The sequence below is a fragment of the Lemur catta genome, chromosome 3 (genome assembly GCF_020740605.2).
Source record: "Lemur catta isolate mLemCat1 chromosome 3, mLemCat1.pri, whole genome shotgun sequence".
Classification (NCBI taxonomy): domain Eukaryota; kingdom Metazoa; phylum Chordata; class Mammalia; order Primates; family Lemuridae; genus Lemur; species Lemur catta.
In genome coordinates this window covers 87,802,214-87,821,570 of record NC_059130.1, presented here as the reverse complement: position 1 = coordinate 87,821,570, position 19,357 = coordinate 87,802,214, and the positions used below count along the sequence as shown (strand labels likewise).

The 19,357-nt window shown below is 44.0% G+C and overlaps 1 protein-coding gene across 2 annotated transcripts in view; it reads right to left on the bottom strand.

Moving 5' to 3' along the window:
* Nucleotides 1–218: 218 nt before the first annotated feature.
* Nucleotides 219–19,357, bottom strand: part of RAB3B (RAB3B, member RAS oncogene family) — a 63,402-nt gene continuing 44,263 nt past the window's right edge. The window contains exons 4-6 of one of the 2 annotated variants that reach the window (XM_045548038.1): nt 15,853–15,977; nt 3,702–3,889; nt 219–764 (exon numbers count right to left, since the gene is read on the bottom strand). In XM_045548038.1, coding sequence (XP_045403994.1) covers nt 3,702–3,889; nt 15,853–15,977 — 313 coding nt within the window. In that variant the 3' untranslated portion in view covers nt 219–764. Of the gene's footprint in view, nt 3,890–15,852; nt 15,978–19,357 lie in introns of both variants that reach the window. The other variant, XM_045548037.1, reaches the window with a different exon arrangement.

Below are 19,357 nucleotides of genomic sequence, written 5' to 3'. Positions count from 1 at the left end.
TATTATTTGTTTTCATTTGTATTTATCTATATATAGTAGATTATCCATCTACTAGGCCTATAGTAGATTCTCAAATAGGTGAATATCTTCTTAGAGGTGATCCAAGACCTAGATCTGGCTCCATCACTAATGTACTCGCAGAGTGACTAGGAGATTTCCTCCCACTCCCTGGATCTCAATCTTCTCTTCTGTAAAATAGGAGCCTGGACAAGATCTTCTCTAAATTTCCTTCCACATTTAATATTCAACAAGTCTGTGATCATTCAGTACACTCTATGGCATTGCTGCTCCTGGAAGTTAATAATGCTACAGACTGAGGAGACAATAATAAGTCACAAGTCACTTTGTATTTACAGATACACATGCACTTAAAACAGATTCTGTAAATAACTACAATACTGTATTGCACTTTTGGCCTACTTTTGCCTCATTAGAGGTCAAGAGTTGTTTTTTTTTTTTAATCTTCTTTTATTTGGATTGTTTAGGAAGATGAAATCCAAGACAAGTTGCCACTAACACATATTATGCAGCTCGAACCTTGGTGCTTAATTGCACTATTACTGTGATTGATGAACATTATGCTGCAATCAGCTGGAAGTTGCTGCCTTCCACTTGACAGAAATGAGGTCACAGAGCAGGGATGGTGGAGTTGCCAGCTAACAACAAGCAGGTCTGGTTGTCTGGTGCCCAGAAGAGTTTGCCACAATAACCTTTACCTCTTGATTCCGTCTGCTGTGAAGATGCTTGTTCCCTTGAGCTGGCTCCTGAGTTTTAAAGAATTTGACAGTTTTAAAGAAAAAGACTCATTCTTTACCTAGGTATTCAGTAGGAGAGAAAAGATTATTTGATATAGGTACAAAAATATCCAGGGGTCATGAGGACCTTTGTCTGAAATCCTAGTACTGGGGTAGATGGGTGTTACTATCCAGAAAAAATAGTTATTATCCATGACACTGTATGTGACTTTACAATGTAAAAAGCACATCCAGAACCACTGCCCTGTGAAGGGACTGTATTCTTCCATGGTCAGAAAAGTTAATTAAGTCACTCCTCCAAAATGCCCCACTGCTGGAGTATGGAGGCTGCTCAGAGCACTGCTTGGGAGCCTGATTAGTATTACCTGGCAGGGGCAGATCCTGGGAAAGTCAGCATTTGGGCCTGAAAGGCACTAGGCATTTTTTTTGCTCAGGCCCACCGGATGGAGTTGCCTCAGAAACTGACTGTCCTTTCCTAAGCATTAGACATCACCTCAGATTAGTGTGAGTTGTGGAGCAATTTGTTAATAGATTAGAGATATAAGTCTTCTCCAGTGGATTTGGAATCTGACGGCCCTGGAATTGAATCCTAATGTGTCTTTAACACTCGCTAGTGATGTGATCCAAGTCTCTTAACCTCTCCAGATCATAGTTTATCTATAAAAGATGCACTATGGAATGTGGTTAAGAGCACAGACCCGGGAGCCTACTGCCTGGGTTTGAACTCCAGCTCTACTGTTTACTCATTATGTGACCTTAGGCAGGCTATAATTTCTTTGTACCTTCATTTCCTCATCTTTAAATGAGGCTGATTATAGTGCCTCCTTTACAAAGATGTTGGGTAGATAAAAGAGTTAATATATGTAAAGTACCTGGAACAATGTCTAGTGCAGAGTAAGCATGACATCAGTGTTAGCTAAAATAAAATTGAGATGGTGATCCTGATCCCTTGGGTTTGTTTGGCAGATCAAATCAAATAGTAAAGGTGGAAAAAAAAAGAGTCACAGAATTACTAGTGCTGGAAGGGACCTTAAAGATCATCCAAACAAACTCCCTCATTTTATAAATAGGAAATCAAGACGAAGAGATGGGGAATAACTGGTCCAGAGTCGCTCTTGATTTAATGGGACAGTCCAGGTTTCCTGATTCCAAGTCCAAAACTCTGTCCTTCGAACTGCATTAAAAAAAGCAACATCTCCATAGAGCTGACTCTGGATGGTCCTTTTATTTAGTCATTGGACTTGTTAGTTAATGCTCTTTCCTAGGACAATGAGCTGCATTTGAAAGGGAGATAAAACTAGGGAGAGACTCTCCCCTACCACACGGACTTTTGAGGTGGCGTGTTAGTGCAAGGGGAGGCTAAGGACTCAGGCCATGGTTGAGAAGAAAGATTTTCTGGAATCATAGCCAGTTCCATTTCATTGTTTCAGCCAGAACCCAAATATGTGCCTGTGGCCAAGTAAGCTAGAATCATGAGCTAATCCATTCTGGTCTTAGAGTTTCTTTTCTTTTTTTCTTTAGGTGTTTAATTAAGGGCCTTCTGCCAGAAGTGGTTTCACATCTGCTCTTTGGTAGAAACTAAAGTTTCACTCCCAGGAGAATGGAGTTGGGATTGGGACCTCTGAGTTCATTTTTCCCAAGATTTTCAGGGTCATGCCCCGTTTATATTTATTCTGCTTTGAATCACATTTTCCAGTTAGACTGCTCAAGAGTAATTGAAAGATGGGTTGGATAAAAGGGGCAGGATGGGGAGAAGACCCTATAAGAATGGCAGATGGAATTATAAAGGTATTTGACCCAGAGAAAAGGCAGGTCCCAGGGGTCATAATTCCTGTTCTCAAATCATCTAAGAGTGTCACAGGGCAGAGGTCTCTGACAGTGGAGCCAGTGCAAATGGGGTGGGAAGAGAAAGAAGAATTTCCAGGAGGCAGGTTTGACCCTAATTAAGGAAAACTTTCTGACTATGAGAACTGCCAAAGATGGTGTGAACAATGGGTCCCTGCCTAGAGGTGTGCTTTAGAAGGAAGGGATTTGGCTGTGAGGCCTGACGGTCACTGTTAGAGATAGGAAGATTAGAATTGATTAGTTAAACTAGGTAAATTTGGGGGTCCCACCAACTCTAAAATTTTCATATTCTAGGAGTCTAAGAACCAATGACCAAATTTCATGAAGTCCCCATAGTTAAGAGCCCTCTGGAAAGCAGCAAAATCAGAAACTCATGATCTGTTTCTTTATCTTGCCTGTGTTTCTATTCTCCTCTTTGTCTTTCTTGCGCTCACTTGCTTGCTCTTTCATGTAGTAGGAACCTTTGACATTTTGCAGGGGATAATCTTTCGCTTTTAAGTGTGTTTCTGACTCAGCCTTTGCTCCTTCGGCATCATTAGAGAGTCTGAGCTCTCTGAAGATTAGCTCTGGCCTGTCACCACAGCAACTACTCGGGCCCTGTGGGCATCCGCGGTAACCAGCACGAGGCTTTGAGAGTCAGAGCTTGACTTGCAGTGAGAGAAGGCTCCACAGGGAGCCTGCTATGAAACAATCATGTCATGCTTTGGGACGTTTTCTTTAATAGGATTAGCTGTGCGGGTGAGCCTCACTTTACACAGTTAGCCAGTCCCTGAAAAGTGTTTGTGTATGTGTGTCGAATTTTGGTAAATGGAGGAACTCTCATTTTAAAGGCAGAAAAGAGACTCACTTTCCAAGTCCCTATAGTGAATCCCCTTCGTAAAATAGAGTCTTCTTTTATAAAGTGAATCTTCACCCACGTAGTGACCTGTTAAGTCTTGTGCTGAGTGTCTATCATTGGGGTCATCTGCAGAGAACCCCAGGGACAGGCAAAGAACAGCAGCAACTCAGCTTGCTCTGGGCTGGGAGTGGACACTGTGTAACAGGGAGAAGCAGAGTGGGTGTGGGGCCACAAAGAGGGGAGTTTAGGAGAGTGGGCCTTGCCTAGCATGAGCAGTTCTGCTGCAGCAGTGGCGGGGTGTCTGAGAGACGCGTGTTCTTGGAGGTGCCCAGCACAGAGGGGTCCGTGTCCAGTGAATCAGACATCTTGTCGCAAATGGCATCTACCAGGCGCTCGAAGGCCTGCCTCACACTGATGTTCTCCTTGGCACTGGCTTCGAAGAAATCAAACCCTAGGGGGAGAAGATAAACAGATAAAGATTTTTCCCATTTCTTCAGCTGGAACTCATTTGTGTCCCCAACCCCAGCACTGGATTAATATGGCCCGTGCTCAGGAGTGAAGCAATTCCATTCTACTTCAAGGAGACAGTACAGGGCAGGAATTTCCTGCACTGGTTTCAGAGTCAGTCAGATCCTGGCTCTACCATTAATCAGCTGTTTAATGCTGGGCAAGTCACTTATTCTCTTTACAAATCAACTGCCTGGTTTGTAAATAGGGATGATTTTACCTACCTCACAGAGTTACTTCAAGGATTAAATAAGATAGTGCATGTAAAATGTATAACCCCGTGCCTGACACAGAGATGGGTCAAGAGTGTTTGCTTGATGAAAGAACAAATAAACATATAAATATGTGTGCAGAGCACGTCACTTTCCAAAGTATTTTTCACATCCATTATCTCACTTGATCTTCATATCGCCCCTGGGGAAGATCCTCTCTGTTTCGCTAATGCAGACACTGTGGCTTAGAGAAGTAAACTGGCTTGCCCAAGATGAGGAAAGGCACCAGTGTGAGAAGCCCAGGTTTTTGACTTTTTGACCAGGGATTTTCCTCCTCTTTCCCATGCTGCCCATTCACCTCAGCCTAGCTGGCTCTGATCTGGCTCTGGGAAGCAGCTCAAGATTCACACTGAATAAGGAAAACCGTATTTGCCCTTTCCACCCACAAACACCCTGGTTATCACCATTCGGTGGGATTCCTCCTCCCTGAATTCTGCTGAAATAATCCGATAGATCTCTCCCTTCCTCCACAAACCCAGCAAAAGACCAGGGGACAGGGCACCTGAGGTGTGTGACATTCTTGTCTGTTTTATATCTTGAGACCCTTAAAAACACTTTCTGTGACAATGTACAGGACTTGCTTGTCCCGAGAGACACAGAAAAGGCCCTCCTGATTCAGACAAAGAGGCTGCTTCCTACCTGAGGAATCCTGACCAGCTTGGTGGCAGCCCCTGGAAGCACAAGCGGCCCTTTCCATCACGTCCTTGTCCAGCCTACTCCCTCCTCTCCTGTCTTTCCACCTTCCTCTTTCCCTTCCTTCTGAGCCTTTCTTCATTTCTCCTCAAGAGACTCTCTCTTTCCTTTTTATTCCATTTAGCTCCTTCTTCTGCCCTTATGTTTCTTATACTTTCTCTTTGGGATCCCTGTTATCTATTGGGCATCTACTATATGCCAGACACTATTGCTAGGAGCTTTACAAATAACCATCTTCCATAATCCTTGCAACAGCCTGTTGGGTAAATATCATCATCTCCAATTTATAAATGAGAAAATAATGGTTCCAAGAGACTGTATAACTCACACGAGGTCATGTGGCTGTATCCATGGAAATTGGGCTTAGAACTGGGTTTGGCTGTCTCCAAAGTCCATACACGGCTCTGCCTCCCATTTCTTCTCCTTTCCCTTTGCATTTTTTTCCCCCGATTATATGTTTTTCTTCCTTTACAAGTCTCTTTGGCTTCTTTTGCTTTTATCTGACTACCACAGTGTCTGAGTCTGAGCAAATCACTTCACCTTTCTGAATCTCTTAACCTCACTGATTTTCAGACATCTTGTTTGTCAAATAGGAATAATAACTGTGTTTTCCTACTGAGAGCAGTTGGGAGGAGTAAGACAGTGGCTAAATTGCTGTACAAAAGTTGCCTGTTATAATGACAGTTCTGTCTGCTCTTCTTTCATCTTGCTCCTTCCAACCCCTCTTCATCTCTCTCTCCCTCTTTTCTCATCTTCTCCCACAAAGGAGGGGATCTCTTTCCTCCTCCCTCCTTCTCCCTATTATTCCACCATCCACAGAGACAGCTGAAGCCCCAAGGTATCAACAGGCCTCTCTTCTCCCAGCCTTCCCAGCTGGAAGGCGCTCACAGCTCCTGCCAGTCCACCTCTGGCTGAAAGCCCCTCCTGTGGCCTATTTCCTGACCTGAGAAAGGCAAGCTGCAGAAATGCCTGCTAATTGCAGACATGTGATGAAGAGGGAGGCAGCTGCTGGCTCATTATCCTCAGGCCATGGAAGCCCTGTTGGCTTCAGAGACCCTCCAGCATATAGTTTTTCCTTAATGAATAACACAAAAATCGACTCCCGGGTCTTTGACTACCTTATCACAAGAGGCAATGTTTGGAAAGGTGGGGGGAATGTATTGCTTGTCTAGGAAACGGGAAACATGTGAAGAAGTCAATAGGTTTTAACCATCAGTTTGGATGACAATAAAGACACAGTCAGGGCCAGGGTCACAAATCCCATATCCCTTCTGAGGAGTGGCACTGAGGGGAGGACATGCCACACTGTGCAGGTGGGCAGCAGGAAGTGGCCTGGGGGTCAGCCTGGAGTTCAATAGAGTCTCTGTCAGCTACTAGCTATGTGACCTTGGGCAAGTTACCTACTCATTCTCAGCCTCTGTTTCCACATCTGTAGGATGGGGTGAATATTACCTACCTCTTAGGGTGGTAATGAGAATTAAAAATGCACAACCGTATGTGGAAGTGACTGGCATTTGAAATGCATGGCAATTCTCTTTCCCATATGTTCCTGGCCCACCTTAGTCCCACCTCCCTTGTCCCTCCATTGTTTCCCAGGGCCTTTGGAGAAACCCTCTTTTTCTTCATCATTTAGGGTCGATCAATAAACCAAGTATTTATTGAACATTGACCTTGTGCCAGATCTTGTGCTGAGTGTCAGGGACACAGGGAGATCAAATCTAGATATGGAGAAGACACACTAATGAGAGTGTCAATTTCTCACATCTGCATAGTCCTTAACTGTTCACAAATACAATTTTAAAACAGCCTTGTGAGGGGGGTGGGGCAAGGTAAGGGTTATCACTTGTAATTTGCAGATAGGAAGACTGAGGCTCAGAGATGGGCTAGGGCCCTGTTCCTAATGCCTCTCTGTCTCGCTCTCAGTTGGAACAGTGATAGAACAAGCTATAATATTCTAACATGGTAGAGCAAACCAGAGGCCATGCAAGAATGCAGAAGAGAGAGAGAGAGGCAGGGGAAGAGAGGGGGAGGAAGCTTCCTGAAGTTAGTGAGGATGTGAGCGTTTAAAGTCAGAATTAAGCAAAACTCTTCATCTAACTAACTTAATTTTCAGGACTCGGCTTCAATAGGGTCTTTTCGTTCTCCTCTGTGCTTCCCTCTGCCATAGCACATGTCACCCTGTGTGGCAGAAGTCCATTTGAGAGGGAGCTCCCAACACAGGGTCTATGTCATTCATCTGAGCCCCAGCAGCAGCCAGAGGAGCAGGTGCTTGCTGAGTGTTGGTTGAATGAATAGTTGAGTGAAGGAGGTGGGACTGAGCATGGAGGGTGTGGTTGCGGGAATGTGGATGGGGTCATGAAAGCTCAGCTCCACAAGCATGGCAGACCCTGTGCTAGGCACTGGTGACACTGAGGTGAATCAGACAGTTACTACCCTTGAGGAGGTCCTAGTCTAGTGAGGAAGACAGACACATTGACTATGTTATAGTGATAAGTGTTAGAACAGGGAAGCCAGGGGGTTGTCAGGGCACAGAGGAGGTGTCCAACCAAGCCTGGGGGCCAGGGAAAGTTTCTTGGAGAAGCTGATGCCTAAGCATCTATCACCTAGACAAAGACATGTGATTGTGAGTGTATATGTGAGCACATAAATGTATAGCACATCAGGCAGGGGAAATAGCATGAGCACAGATAAGGGGGCAAAAAACAGCCTTGGTATATGCTAGAAGGACAATATCAGTTTGTTATCATTGCAGCAGAAAACCCAAAGTGGTGAGAGACACCTGGAGAGCTCATATGTTATGCCAAGAAGATGTCTTTACAGTCATCTCAAAGATACTCAAAGTATGAAAACTCTGATTCAAGTTACCAGCTCATAGGTCTAGCCAGCTCAAGGGTCTCATTTGCTTAGCAGAATAACACCAAATGCACCCCCACCAATTACTGTCAGATTCCTAGAGGGCTCTTCATTAGTGGGCCCAGATGGTAACCTTTCCCTCAGGTCCATTAATAAGGATCCTCAGGAGCTGAGAATCTAGAGGCCAGGAAGATGACAACCAATTAAGCAGACTGGCCCCCAGTCCTTTCCTCCTTCTAATTGGCTTCAGAACAATGAGATTTCTGCTAGCTTTATTGGGGCTCAATTCTTAACTGTATCTGAAATGTTCACCCACCCACCTACCCCCAAGATGATCATGTTTACCTATCCTGTTCAAAGGCAGCCATCACAGACCCGTAGACTGTGTTCATGCTGCCTTCTTCTGAATCTGACATAAGAATTCTATGTAGAAACTTGCAATCAGCTAAACCCACCTCTCCTCATCCAAACACTGCTCCAGAACATTATTCCTCCACCATTATATTCAAATCCCATCTCCATTCTGCTCTGACACCCTCTCATCTCCATCATTTATCAACCTGCAACTCACACCCCTCTGGACATCATGTTCCTTTCTACCCCAGGCATGCTCTCATTCTCAGGAACATTGAGTGCCACATGGACAATCTATCCAATACCCTGGGCTGTTAATTTATTGACCATCTCATATCCAGAGACCTTCTCTTCTATTTTGCTTCAGGTTTGCTCTGTCCTTATAACTTGAGCTCTTTTGACTTGGATTTGTGCCACTGGAATTGGAGGAGGTCTGATTAATTCAATATCCAGCCTCATTGACTTAATACCCAAGACCTTGCATGGCCTGGCCTCTGTCTACTTCCCCAGCTTCATCTTCCTGGCTCACGCTATGCTCCAGAAACATCAACGCTTTCCCATTTTGTGCCTTTCTTTGCTCATGTTATTACTCTCTAGCTCCCACTCCTAATCACCTTCCTTACTCACCTGTGGCATTACTGATGCCAGAAAGCCTTCCCTTTCTCTTCTCCACCCCATCTCTACACCTCAAAATATAAAATGTACCTCTCCCCTGTACTCCCATGGCACTTTGCATGATCGTTTCAGTCAGATTCCAGTCAGGAAAATGGGAACTTTTCTTATCACTTAAACCAGAGGAAATTGGTTATATAGGTGATGGAAGAACTGAGAAGTTAAACAGAATAGTGAGAAAACTCAGAGATTATCAACAGCAAAATTTACTATTACTAGAGCTAAAGGAAGCTGGATCCACGGGAGCAGGAGTCAGAAGGAGCAGCCCCTGTTGGAGGAGCCAGCCACGATGTGGGGAAATACTGGGATTTCTCCCTTTTGCCCACCTCCAGTCACCTGCAAGTGTCTTCCGTTGGCTAAACCCAGCCAGAAGCCACTGTCATGCGAGTCTGGGAAACACAGCCTGCAAAGGTAGACTTCCCAGAGAGGGTAATGGGAGAGACACAGGGAAGGGTGAAGAATGATAGCAAACAGGTTAAGGACCAGCATAGGCATCTCTCCAAAGAATGTTGGAAATATCTGTTTATGCTATTGTTTCCCTGCCCCATGAGCACCTTCATCTCTGTGTCCTCAGGGTCTGGCATGCGGTTTAGTGACCATGGCAGATTATTTATTGCCCTCCCTTCAAGAGATTTTATGTCCCCACCCATTGCCACTGGCTTGCAGCACCTCTGTATGGAAAGACTAGATCCCCCCACTCCATCAATATCAGGTTTGATCATGTGACTTATTTTAGCCAGTGGATGTGGGCAAAAATGATATGATCTGAGTCTCAACAGAAGCTTTAAGAGACTTGGTGTGGTTTAGTCATCCCAGTCAGATCCCAGAGTAGGAAGTAAGTGAGCCGGATCAGAGTTGCTGCTGACTTGCAGCTGGCATATAATGTGAGTGAGAAATAAATCTTTACTCTCTAAGCCCCTGACTCAGATTGTGTGTTACCACAACATAATCTAAAGACATTTCATGAACATTGTGTCACTAACATTGTGGCTGAGGGTGGAAATTTTAAGAGAAGTTATGACAGGCTTTTGGGAAAACATCATTGGATGATATAACGAATGCATTAGAATTTTCAGTCCAAAGGCTGAGTTTGAGTACAGGGCCTGCCATCTACTACTTACATGGCTTAGAAAAGTTACATAATCTTAAAGTGAAAAAATTAAGACACAGAAGTGTGGCATAGTTCATTGTGTGCAAGAAAATACAAGTGATCTGGCCTCAGCTTCTTCATCAGTAGAATCACTGATCTACGGCACTGATGATAATCTATTATACAGCAATACAGACACTGTACTACTATAGCTGATGATAATGTTGCCTTACAGGCTAGGAGTGAGAGTGAAGGTCATAGGAGAATTGTTGTGGAAGCAGATTGTGAATTATAAGTCACTGTTAGTTATTATCAATGCAAACTAGGTCTTTGTTTCTCTGCAACCAGGCTGAGAGATGCCAGGTTTCTATAGTTCATCTCAATCCAAAAAACATTTATTGAGCACCTAAAATAAGCAAGGCAATGTACAAGGGTCTGTGGGGTCTGAATGATGAGTGAGGAATTGGGTGAATTCCAATCATGGAATCAAAGTGGGATAGAGCCAAACAGACCTTCCCACTCAACTAATCAAATCCTGTTTTGCAAATGGGCAAACTGAGACCCAGAGACAGGGAACGAGATGCTCAGGGTCACATAGTAAGTAGTAGCAGAAGCAGGATAAAACCCTCAATCTCCTACCTCCTTGTCTGGGGGTGCTTTTCCCACTACACTATGCTAGTATACGTGTGTTTCAAAGTCACACGTTGAATGGTCTCGCCTTCCTTTGTAGACAGAAGCACATTTCCCTTTTACTCGCCTCTGTGGGCTCTGGCCAGACCCATCCCCAGTCAGATCCAGGAAAGGGACAAGAAGCCCCCCCTTTTTTTTTCTTTTCTTTTTTCTTTCTTTCTTTCTTTTTTTTTTTTTTTGAGACACAGTCTTGCTCTTTTGCCCAGGCTAGAATGCAATAGTGTCAGCCTAGCTCACTGCAACCTCAGACTCCTGGGTTCAAGTGATCCTCGTGCCTCAGCTTCCTGAGTGGTTGCAACTATAGGCATGGCACCACACCCAGCTAATTTTTTTTTTCTATTTTTAGTAGACACAGGGTCTCGCTCTTGCTCAGGCTAGTCTCGAACTCCTGAGCTCAAGCGATCTTCCCACCTCGGCCTCCCAGAGTGCTACGATTACAGATGTGAGCCACCGCGCCCAGCCAAGAAGCCGCCTTTTGAGGAGCACATGAAAGTAGGATCCTAAAATGTCATGCGTCCTGGAATAGGAGTCCCTAAAACTCCTCTGCCCTTCCAAAGATGCACCTGCCACAGCATCTATGTGATCTCACCTAGATCCCAAGAACTTTGAGGATGTAGAAGGCCTGCTGCTACTCACAGCTTTAATAAATTCTAGTTGCTGGCCATATCGATAGCCTTGGTGAAGTGAGCTAAGAAAGGCTAAAAGAAAAGGAGTCCTGAGGGAGGATCCCATAAAGCAGAGAATGGCACTACTGCACTGGCAAGCAGACCACTGAAATGACTTAAGACCTGGGATAGCAGAGGGATAGGCACTGGGGTGAGGGTGAGGAAGGCTGAGCATCCTCCTTCACTGTTCCCAGATCTAATCATATCCTTGCAAAATCCTGCATGATCTGACCTCTGTCCACCCTCATCGCACACAACTCTCCCCTTGATTCTTTAGTCTCTGTGGCACGGCCTTCTTTCAATCTTATGAGTGTTTCAAGCTCTAACCCACATTCAGACTGTTCTTGAAGTGGAACACTGCCATCCCCACACTCCACTCTTTGCCTGGCTAACTTTTTCTCATCCTTTAGTTCTCAGCTTATGTGTTACTTTCTCACAAGACCTTGACTCATCAGCCTAAAATTAGCTTTCTCTTTTTCACTTTCTTCATAGCACTAGTGGTAGATCTATGTTAGTTTTATCTGCCCACTATTCCTTCCTTTAGGGGACCACCATTTTAAACAGTTATAGTGGGACTATAAATTACCATATTTACCTCCCCCAGCCACTGGGATAGGCATGTGACTCACAGGTGACCAATCATCGTCTTCCCTGGCATTGAGATATGGTGATTGAGAGAGAGAGAAGGTCTCTTTTTGCAGGAACCAGGAAGCTAAGGATCTGGAGCTGCCATCACCCGTCTAACTCCCCATGCAGAGAGTCTGGCTGTAGAAGGAGGCTGAGGGGATGAGTAAAGCTGAGAAATGGAGAAGGCAATTGAGTCTTGGGACTAGTGGACTTCCCAGTTACATAAGCTAATAAATTCTAGTTTTTTATTAAAACTAGTTTGATTTGGGATTTTATCACTTGTAACAATAAGTGACCTAACTCATGCAGAACTTATCACAATTTAAAAAGATTTATTGTGATATAAATCACATGCCATACAATTTGCCCATTTACTTAATTTTTAATTATATATTTATTTGAGTAAGTATTTGTTTAATGTCTCTTTCCCCATTAGTTCCATTAGTTTCATGACAGTAAGGATCACAGCTGTTTTTTCACTGTTAATTAGATCTTAAGTGCCAGGACAGAACTTGGCTCAGAGTATGTGCTCAGTAAATATTTTTCACTGAGTAACTAAAATGTATTAATGAATATCTACCCTATGCTGGGTGCTTGGGATAATGAAATAAATCAGACATAATCCCTGCTCTTGAGGCCTACAAGGAGAGATAAACATGTAAATAGGCAAGTTTTGGTAATCAATACAGGAAAGCTCAGGAAGTTGTGTTGGGCAGAGATGGGCTACCTTGCCTGCCCAAAGCTGACCAATTCATCAAGGCCTTCTTCAAGTGCCTAACTAAATTCTGCATTAAGGTTTACTCTTACTTCTATCTGTGTTTCTACGTAAATTTGGTCTATACTGACCACCTTCCTAATGGTGTAAGCTTGAGCAAGTTATTTAACCTCTCTGAACTTCATTTTTCAGAGCATTAGACATGCCCTATAGTACCCACCTTGAAGGACTATAGAAAGAATTAAATGAGATAATTAATGCTAAATATTTCACATAGTGTCTGGTTTAATATATATCAGCTATTATTACCACGTTTGCAGTATAGTAAAGTTAAGTGGTTAGGAGCACAGGCTCTGAAGCCAGACTACTGCTTGGGTTCAAATCCTGGCTCTACCCTCTTACTAGCTGTGTGACTTGAGGAAGTTACTCAACTTCTCTGTGCCCGTCTTTTCTAATCTGTTAAAAAGAAACCTACAAAATGTGGAGATAAAAAAGTACATATCTTGGATTTTAGGAGGATTAAATTAAATGAATAGTACTTTAAAACACTTAGAATAGTGTCTGACTCGGCCGGGCGTGGTGGCTCACGCCTGTAATCCTAGCACTCTGTGAGGCCGAGGCGGGTGGATCGTTTGAGCTCAGGAGTTCGAGACCAGCCTGAGCGAGACCCCGTCTCTACCAAAAATAGAAAGAAATGATCTGGCCAACTAAAAAATATGTATAGAAAAAATTAGCCGGGCATGGTGGCGCATGCCTGTAGTCCCAGCTACTCGGGAGGCTGAGGCAGTAGGATCACTTAAGCCCAGGAGTTTGAGGTTGCTGTGAGCTAGGCTAACGCCACGGCACTCACTCTAGCCTGGGCAACAGAGTGAGACTCTGTCTCCAAAAAAAAAACAAAGAAAAAAAAACAAAAAAAGAATAGTGTCTGACTCATGGTAAGCACCTAATAAATGTTCAACAAACTTGCCTTTAAAAAAATCTTAGTCATAAGGACTTGGCATGCTAGTTATATTTTTTCCTAATATAAAACTAACTCATCTTTAAAAATCTTAGTCTTATTTAACTCTAAGGTCTTGACACACTCATTATATATATTTTTTCTAATATACATCAAAATAAATACATAAAATCACCTTGCACGATTTCAGTGGCATGAGTCCCTCTCTTTGGGCAACACTACTCCAGGCTCACACCATCCAGTGATTTATGGTTCCCTGAACCACAGAGCTGTTCCTTGCCTTTGGCAGTGGTATGCCCCCTGCCTGGAAAGTCATTGCCTCTCTTCCTTATATGGCTGTTCCTGCTTGTTTTCAAGACTCCACTTGGCCATTATGTTCTCTGACCACAATTGAACCAGGTGCCTCCTTTATGTTCCCCCAATCCCTGGGACACCCCTCGATCACAGCCCTGATCACGTGGGCTATTGCTGTTTCTGTGTATTCTCTCACTGGATCGAACTTCAGACCAGGGAATGTATCCTATTTCATAGCACAGTACCTGGCAAACAGTAGGTGCTCAGGAAGTCTTCTTTAGACAATAAAATGAAGTAGCCAAACACTTGACATCGTAAAATTTAATTAAAACCTGTTTTTGCACGTTTACTCAGTGCCAGATCGTATGCTAGGCACTGTGGGTACAAAGATAAACAAGACTTATTTCCTGTCCTCAAGGAGATTTCCGGAGACAGACAAATGAAAGGCTTCATAGAAGATATGAAGCTTGAGCTATTTTGAAAGCTGAGTGGAGGCTCACCAGCTGGATGAGGGTAGGAGATGGGGAGTAGAAAAGAGCATTCTAAGCAGATGGGATATAGTCAGTCCAGGAAGAGTGATGGGAGTCCCCCCGGGGACTACGGGTTGAGGGTAAACAGAGATAGCCTGAAGTTAACCAAGTGTGGGCTTCACCACATGCTTATTGTTCTGTGAACCAAGTGTAGGCACTTTCTGGACTCTGAGAACCTCTATGATATAATAGGAACGGTGAGACCCAAGATGACCCAACCTCCCTAGTTATTAAGCACTTAGAGTTTGCTAATTTCTAGTCCAGGCCACCTTGGGGAATAGTGGTGGGGAGAAAGAAGTATAGGACACACACACATACTCATAACACACATAATACAAATATATGCAACACACAATTCACACTTGTATATTATACAGCTTACCCACCTACAAGCCAATTATCTGCACTTCAGAAACTGTTATACTTCAGAGAATATAACTTTAAACTCTCTACTCCTCAATACTGACAACACTTAGGATGTGAGACATAATTAAGGAGACTGACTAAAAGCTAAGCTAACCTCTGTTCTAGAGGATTTCAAACTTTCTCTAGTCATGGAACTCTTATGGTAAGGCAATCTTACATTGAACCCCAAAACATAAAATAAAATAAAAGCTGCTTCTTAAAGCAAAAGTAGGTAGAGGTTCTGCTCTAGGACACTGAGACATGCCTGAACACCTGGGCCTCAATGGAACACAGGGATCAAAATGCTTTAACCTTGGAAAAAGTCAGAGCATCAACAAACTGCATATGGTTTTGCTCCTTCATTCAATAACTTTTGCTGTGAACTGTGTTTTGGTGAGAAGCATCAGTTTGCATTGAGAAAAACTGTAAGAAACAGCATATTATATGCAGTGTTGTGGTTGCTGCAAGGATGTTTAATATTAAGGACATGGTCACATTCAGCATATAGTCTGCTCTACAGTTGCCAGTGAAGAGCAGTACTTGTCTGGAATAATGGCTTTGTTTTTATATTAAGGGTACTTTGAACCATGTAACTGATTATGTTTCCTTCTTTGCAATGGTTGCTAGGAAGCTAAAAGGCAATATTTTTGCCCACTTCTTGCAAGTACCCAAGAACTTATGACACATATCTTACCCTGGTTTCCTCTTATTTTCCTCCCACCCTTGCTTTCTCTTTGCTCCAATTTTCTCACTTATTTATTTTTTTATTGCTGAACTATGATGATTTTCATAAGACATCTCAAATTCTTTGTGGAAAGAGCTGGTAAAAACAAGTTCATAAATTTAAATTTTACTTACATATTCAATATAACAAAGTAATATATATATCAGGAATGATGAATTACCTAAAATTCACAAGCATAAAGCCCATATGTACATCATACAAATATAAAACAGTACACACAGAACACATAGGTGCATAATTCACAATCACAACACATCCTAATGTCACAAATACAAACACACACTTGTCCCCTCTATTTGCTCCATTCCCATGCACACATGTACACACACGTGTCATGCACATACCAAGCTGCTCTGCGAGAAGCCGGCCCTTCTCAGTGGGAACAACCCTCTCTTCTTCCATGTCACACTTGTTCCCCACCAGAATAACCTGTGCATTGTCCCAGGAGTAGGTCTTGATCTGAGTAGCCCTAAAAAGAGACAGACATAGATATGCTAATCACACTGAATGTCCATAGACTGAATGTTGTTCCCTCCTCCCCCCGCAGATTCACGTGTTGAAGCCTAATCTTTGACATGATGGTATTTGGAGGTGGAGCTTTCAGGAGGTAATTATGTCATAAGGATAGAGCCCTAATAAATGAGATTGGTGTCCTTATAAGAGAAAGAAACTAGAGCTCTCTTTCTTTCTTGGCCATGTGAGGATACAACAAGAAGGTGCTGTCTCCAGATACTGGAGTTGCTGGAGTCTTGATCTTGGACTTCCTAGCTCCAGAACTATGAGAAATAAATGTTTACCATTTAAGCCACTCATTCTATGGTATTTTTGTTATAGCAGCCCAAACTGACTAAGACACACAACCTCCTAGGTCAAAAAGAGAACTATGAAGTTCAAAGAAATGGTTTCTCATCTGGGCACAGTGGCTCATACCTGTAATCCTAGCAATCTGGGAGGCCAAGTCAGGAGGATTGCTTGAGCTCAGAAGTTCAAGACCAGGCTGAGCAAGAGTGAGACCCTGTCTCTACTAAAAAAATAGGAAAAATTAGCTGGGTGCAATGGCGCATGCCTGTAGTCCCAGCTACTTGGGAGGCAGGAGGAGTTTGAGTCCAGGAGTTTGAGCTTGCCGTGAGCTAGGCTGACACCACAGCACTCTAGCCTGGGCAACAGAGCAAGATTCTGTCTCAAAATTAAAAAAAAGAAAGAAAGAAAGAAAGAAAAAGGAAAAGAAATGGTTTCCCTCCCATAGGGCTAGCAACATCCAAGTTACTGCCAATTAGTTCAACTGAGGACAGACAGACTTCTGCCCCTGCTGGCTGTCACAGATGCTGACCCCTAAGCCCTGGTTGCAAACCTCACCTGCCTCCAATGTGTCTGGCCATCCCTCTCCTCCCTGGGCAGAGTGCTCTTTCTAAAACATGCATCTGATCACAATGTATCCTTTCTTAAAAGGCTTCTCTGGCCCCCAACTAGCTATGTGATCAAGTCCAGATTCCTCAGTTCAAGACCATTCATGTCCTGTCTCTCCAGCCTCATTACCCTTCCTCCCACCTCATAAACCTTACCACTCATTCCCCCAAAGCTCTTCCATGGCTTGTGCCTTTGCCTATACTGGGAATCCCTTTCCCACAACTAACTCACCCTCCAAGGCCCAGTGCTGATCCTGCAATGCCTTGTGGGGAGCCTTCTCAAGGTTCTCTAGATCCTGCTAGCCTCCACCTCCTCTGTGATGCATAAACCTCCACTGAAGACTTACATCATGATTATTTGCAGAAACCAGTGTCAGCAGTAGTTTCCTTCACATAGGATGATTATGAGACTTTTAAAAAATACTTTTGAAATGTTTGTATTTCTCAAATTTTTGGAAGTGAGGATTTATTACTGCTATAATTAAAAACAAAATTTTAACAGAGGGAATAAAATAGGACTCTTACATTGTGGAGACATCTTTTTTGTGGGGATGAGCCTAACTCTGTCCCCAACTACCTCATCAGGTAGAAATAATTACTTCCTCTTTTGGTCCCCTGAACATTCACACATATTACACTTGGCTGAATTTATCTGTGTCTCCCTAAAGACAGGGACAGGCACCCTATTCATCTTTGGGATGCCAATACCCAACACAGAGCACAGAGGAGAGAAGCTGTCCCTGAATGTCTGATGAATGAATGAGCCAGAGCATGGTTAATCCTGAAGTAGATCTTGAATCTGACTCTACCCTGACTGACACTCAATCTAACTCAACCCCAAATGCAATGTGGACTTATTACTGACCAGCTGATCCCACCACCAACCTTCTCATCTGTGGTGAGAAGCCATTCAAAGGACGGAATTCACTCAACCACCATTTGTTGTGGGCCCACAGAGAGCCAGGCCCCCTTCTGGGTGCTGGAGCTTGCAAGGGAGGTAGGAGCCAGGCTGGGACCAAGTTGCCCAGAGGCTAAACTCAAAAGCCAGGGCTTGGGAGAGACGGACACTTGGTCTTCACACTCAAGGCAGGTAACTGGAGCCAACTCTCCTTATCTCCACATACTACTCTTCCTTTTTCATCTTCCTCCCTCCTCCCACCCCACTCCCTCTCAGCTCCCAGATTAGCAACCTGCTCAGGTTATTCTTGGAGGAATCGTCACCAGGTGTTAAAGTCACTGCATTCCTGAGGCAGAATGCACAGAGACGGATGGAGAAAGGAAAGAGGTCAAGGCCAACAGGGAGGGAGCAGTGTGGAAACACTTGGAGAAGGAGTGCGTCACACCAGGGGAGGTGTGGTGGGAGAGAGGGGATGAAGGAAGATTGAGGAAGGAAATTATAGCTGGAGAGAGTAAAGGGAAGGGGAAGAGAGAAAGAAGGAAGGTAGAGGGAAGAAGTTGTTCAAAAAGAAGGGGGAGAAAGGAGAAAGAAGAGGATGACTGAGAGGCAGAAAAGGAGAATACAGACCCCCTTGAGTGACAGACACACTGAAGGCACCCTGGGCTATTGGTCAGAACAGGAGAGTGTAGCAGGCAGCCTGCAGGTCACTGTCAGCCAAGGCTCCAAATTGCCAACAAAACTTCACATGCTCACGGCAACTGCTCCTTGGGAGAAGGGAAGTCCTCAAAGAATAGCTGTTGGGCAAAAGGGAGTAGGAGACAAACTTGGCACTGGCCAGCACTATTGCTGTGTGCCTGGCTCGCTCAGCCTCTCTGATTCTGAGAGCAGCCACTGCACAGAAGCTCCACCTTCTGCCATCCTCATCTGAGGGGCACTGGTTCCCAGCCCCTCCCTCTCATGTGTCTTACCCTCATGCTCCCTTCTCCCATGAGTAATGCCCCAGGAAGCAAGACTTCAGTTGCCCAGAGGTTGTACCTCTGAGGTGCTGTACTAATTTCCATTGTATATTGAACCTTTATGAACTTGAACTGGATGTGCTCTTGGACCCCCAGCCAAGCCCACTTTATAAAGAAGTGCTTTGTAGATGCACTCTCCCCTGTTGCTGTAGTAATCTTCCTAAAACCTGTTGGTTTCCATACAAATGTCATGGGATACAATCCAAACTCCTTATGCCAGCCCACAAAATCTTTCACAACCTGTGTCATTCCTACCTTCTTGCCTTTGCACATCTATATTCTTTTTCTGGAACATTCTTATCCATTCATGCCTTGAGCTAACTCCTATTCATCTTACAAAGTGCAGCATCTGTGTCAGCAACTCCAAGGCACCTTCCCTGACTCCCTAAACTGGGCCAGAGAACCTTCTGCTGGGTTCCTACAGCTCAGATGTCTGTCTTCATCACTGTACCTATCACATGATATTTTCATTGCCTGCTTACTAATCTGTCTTCTCTCTCATCTGTGAGTTCCTTGAGGGCAGGAGCCC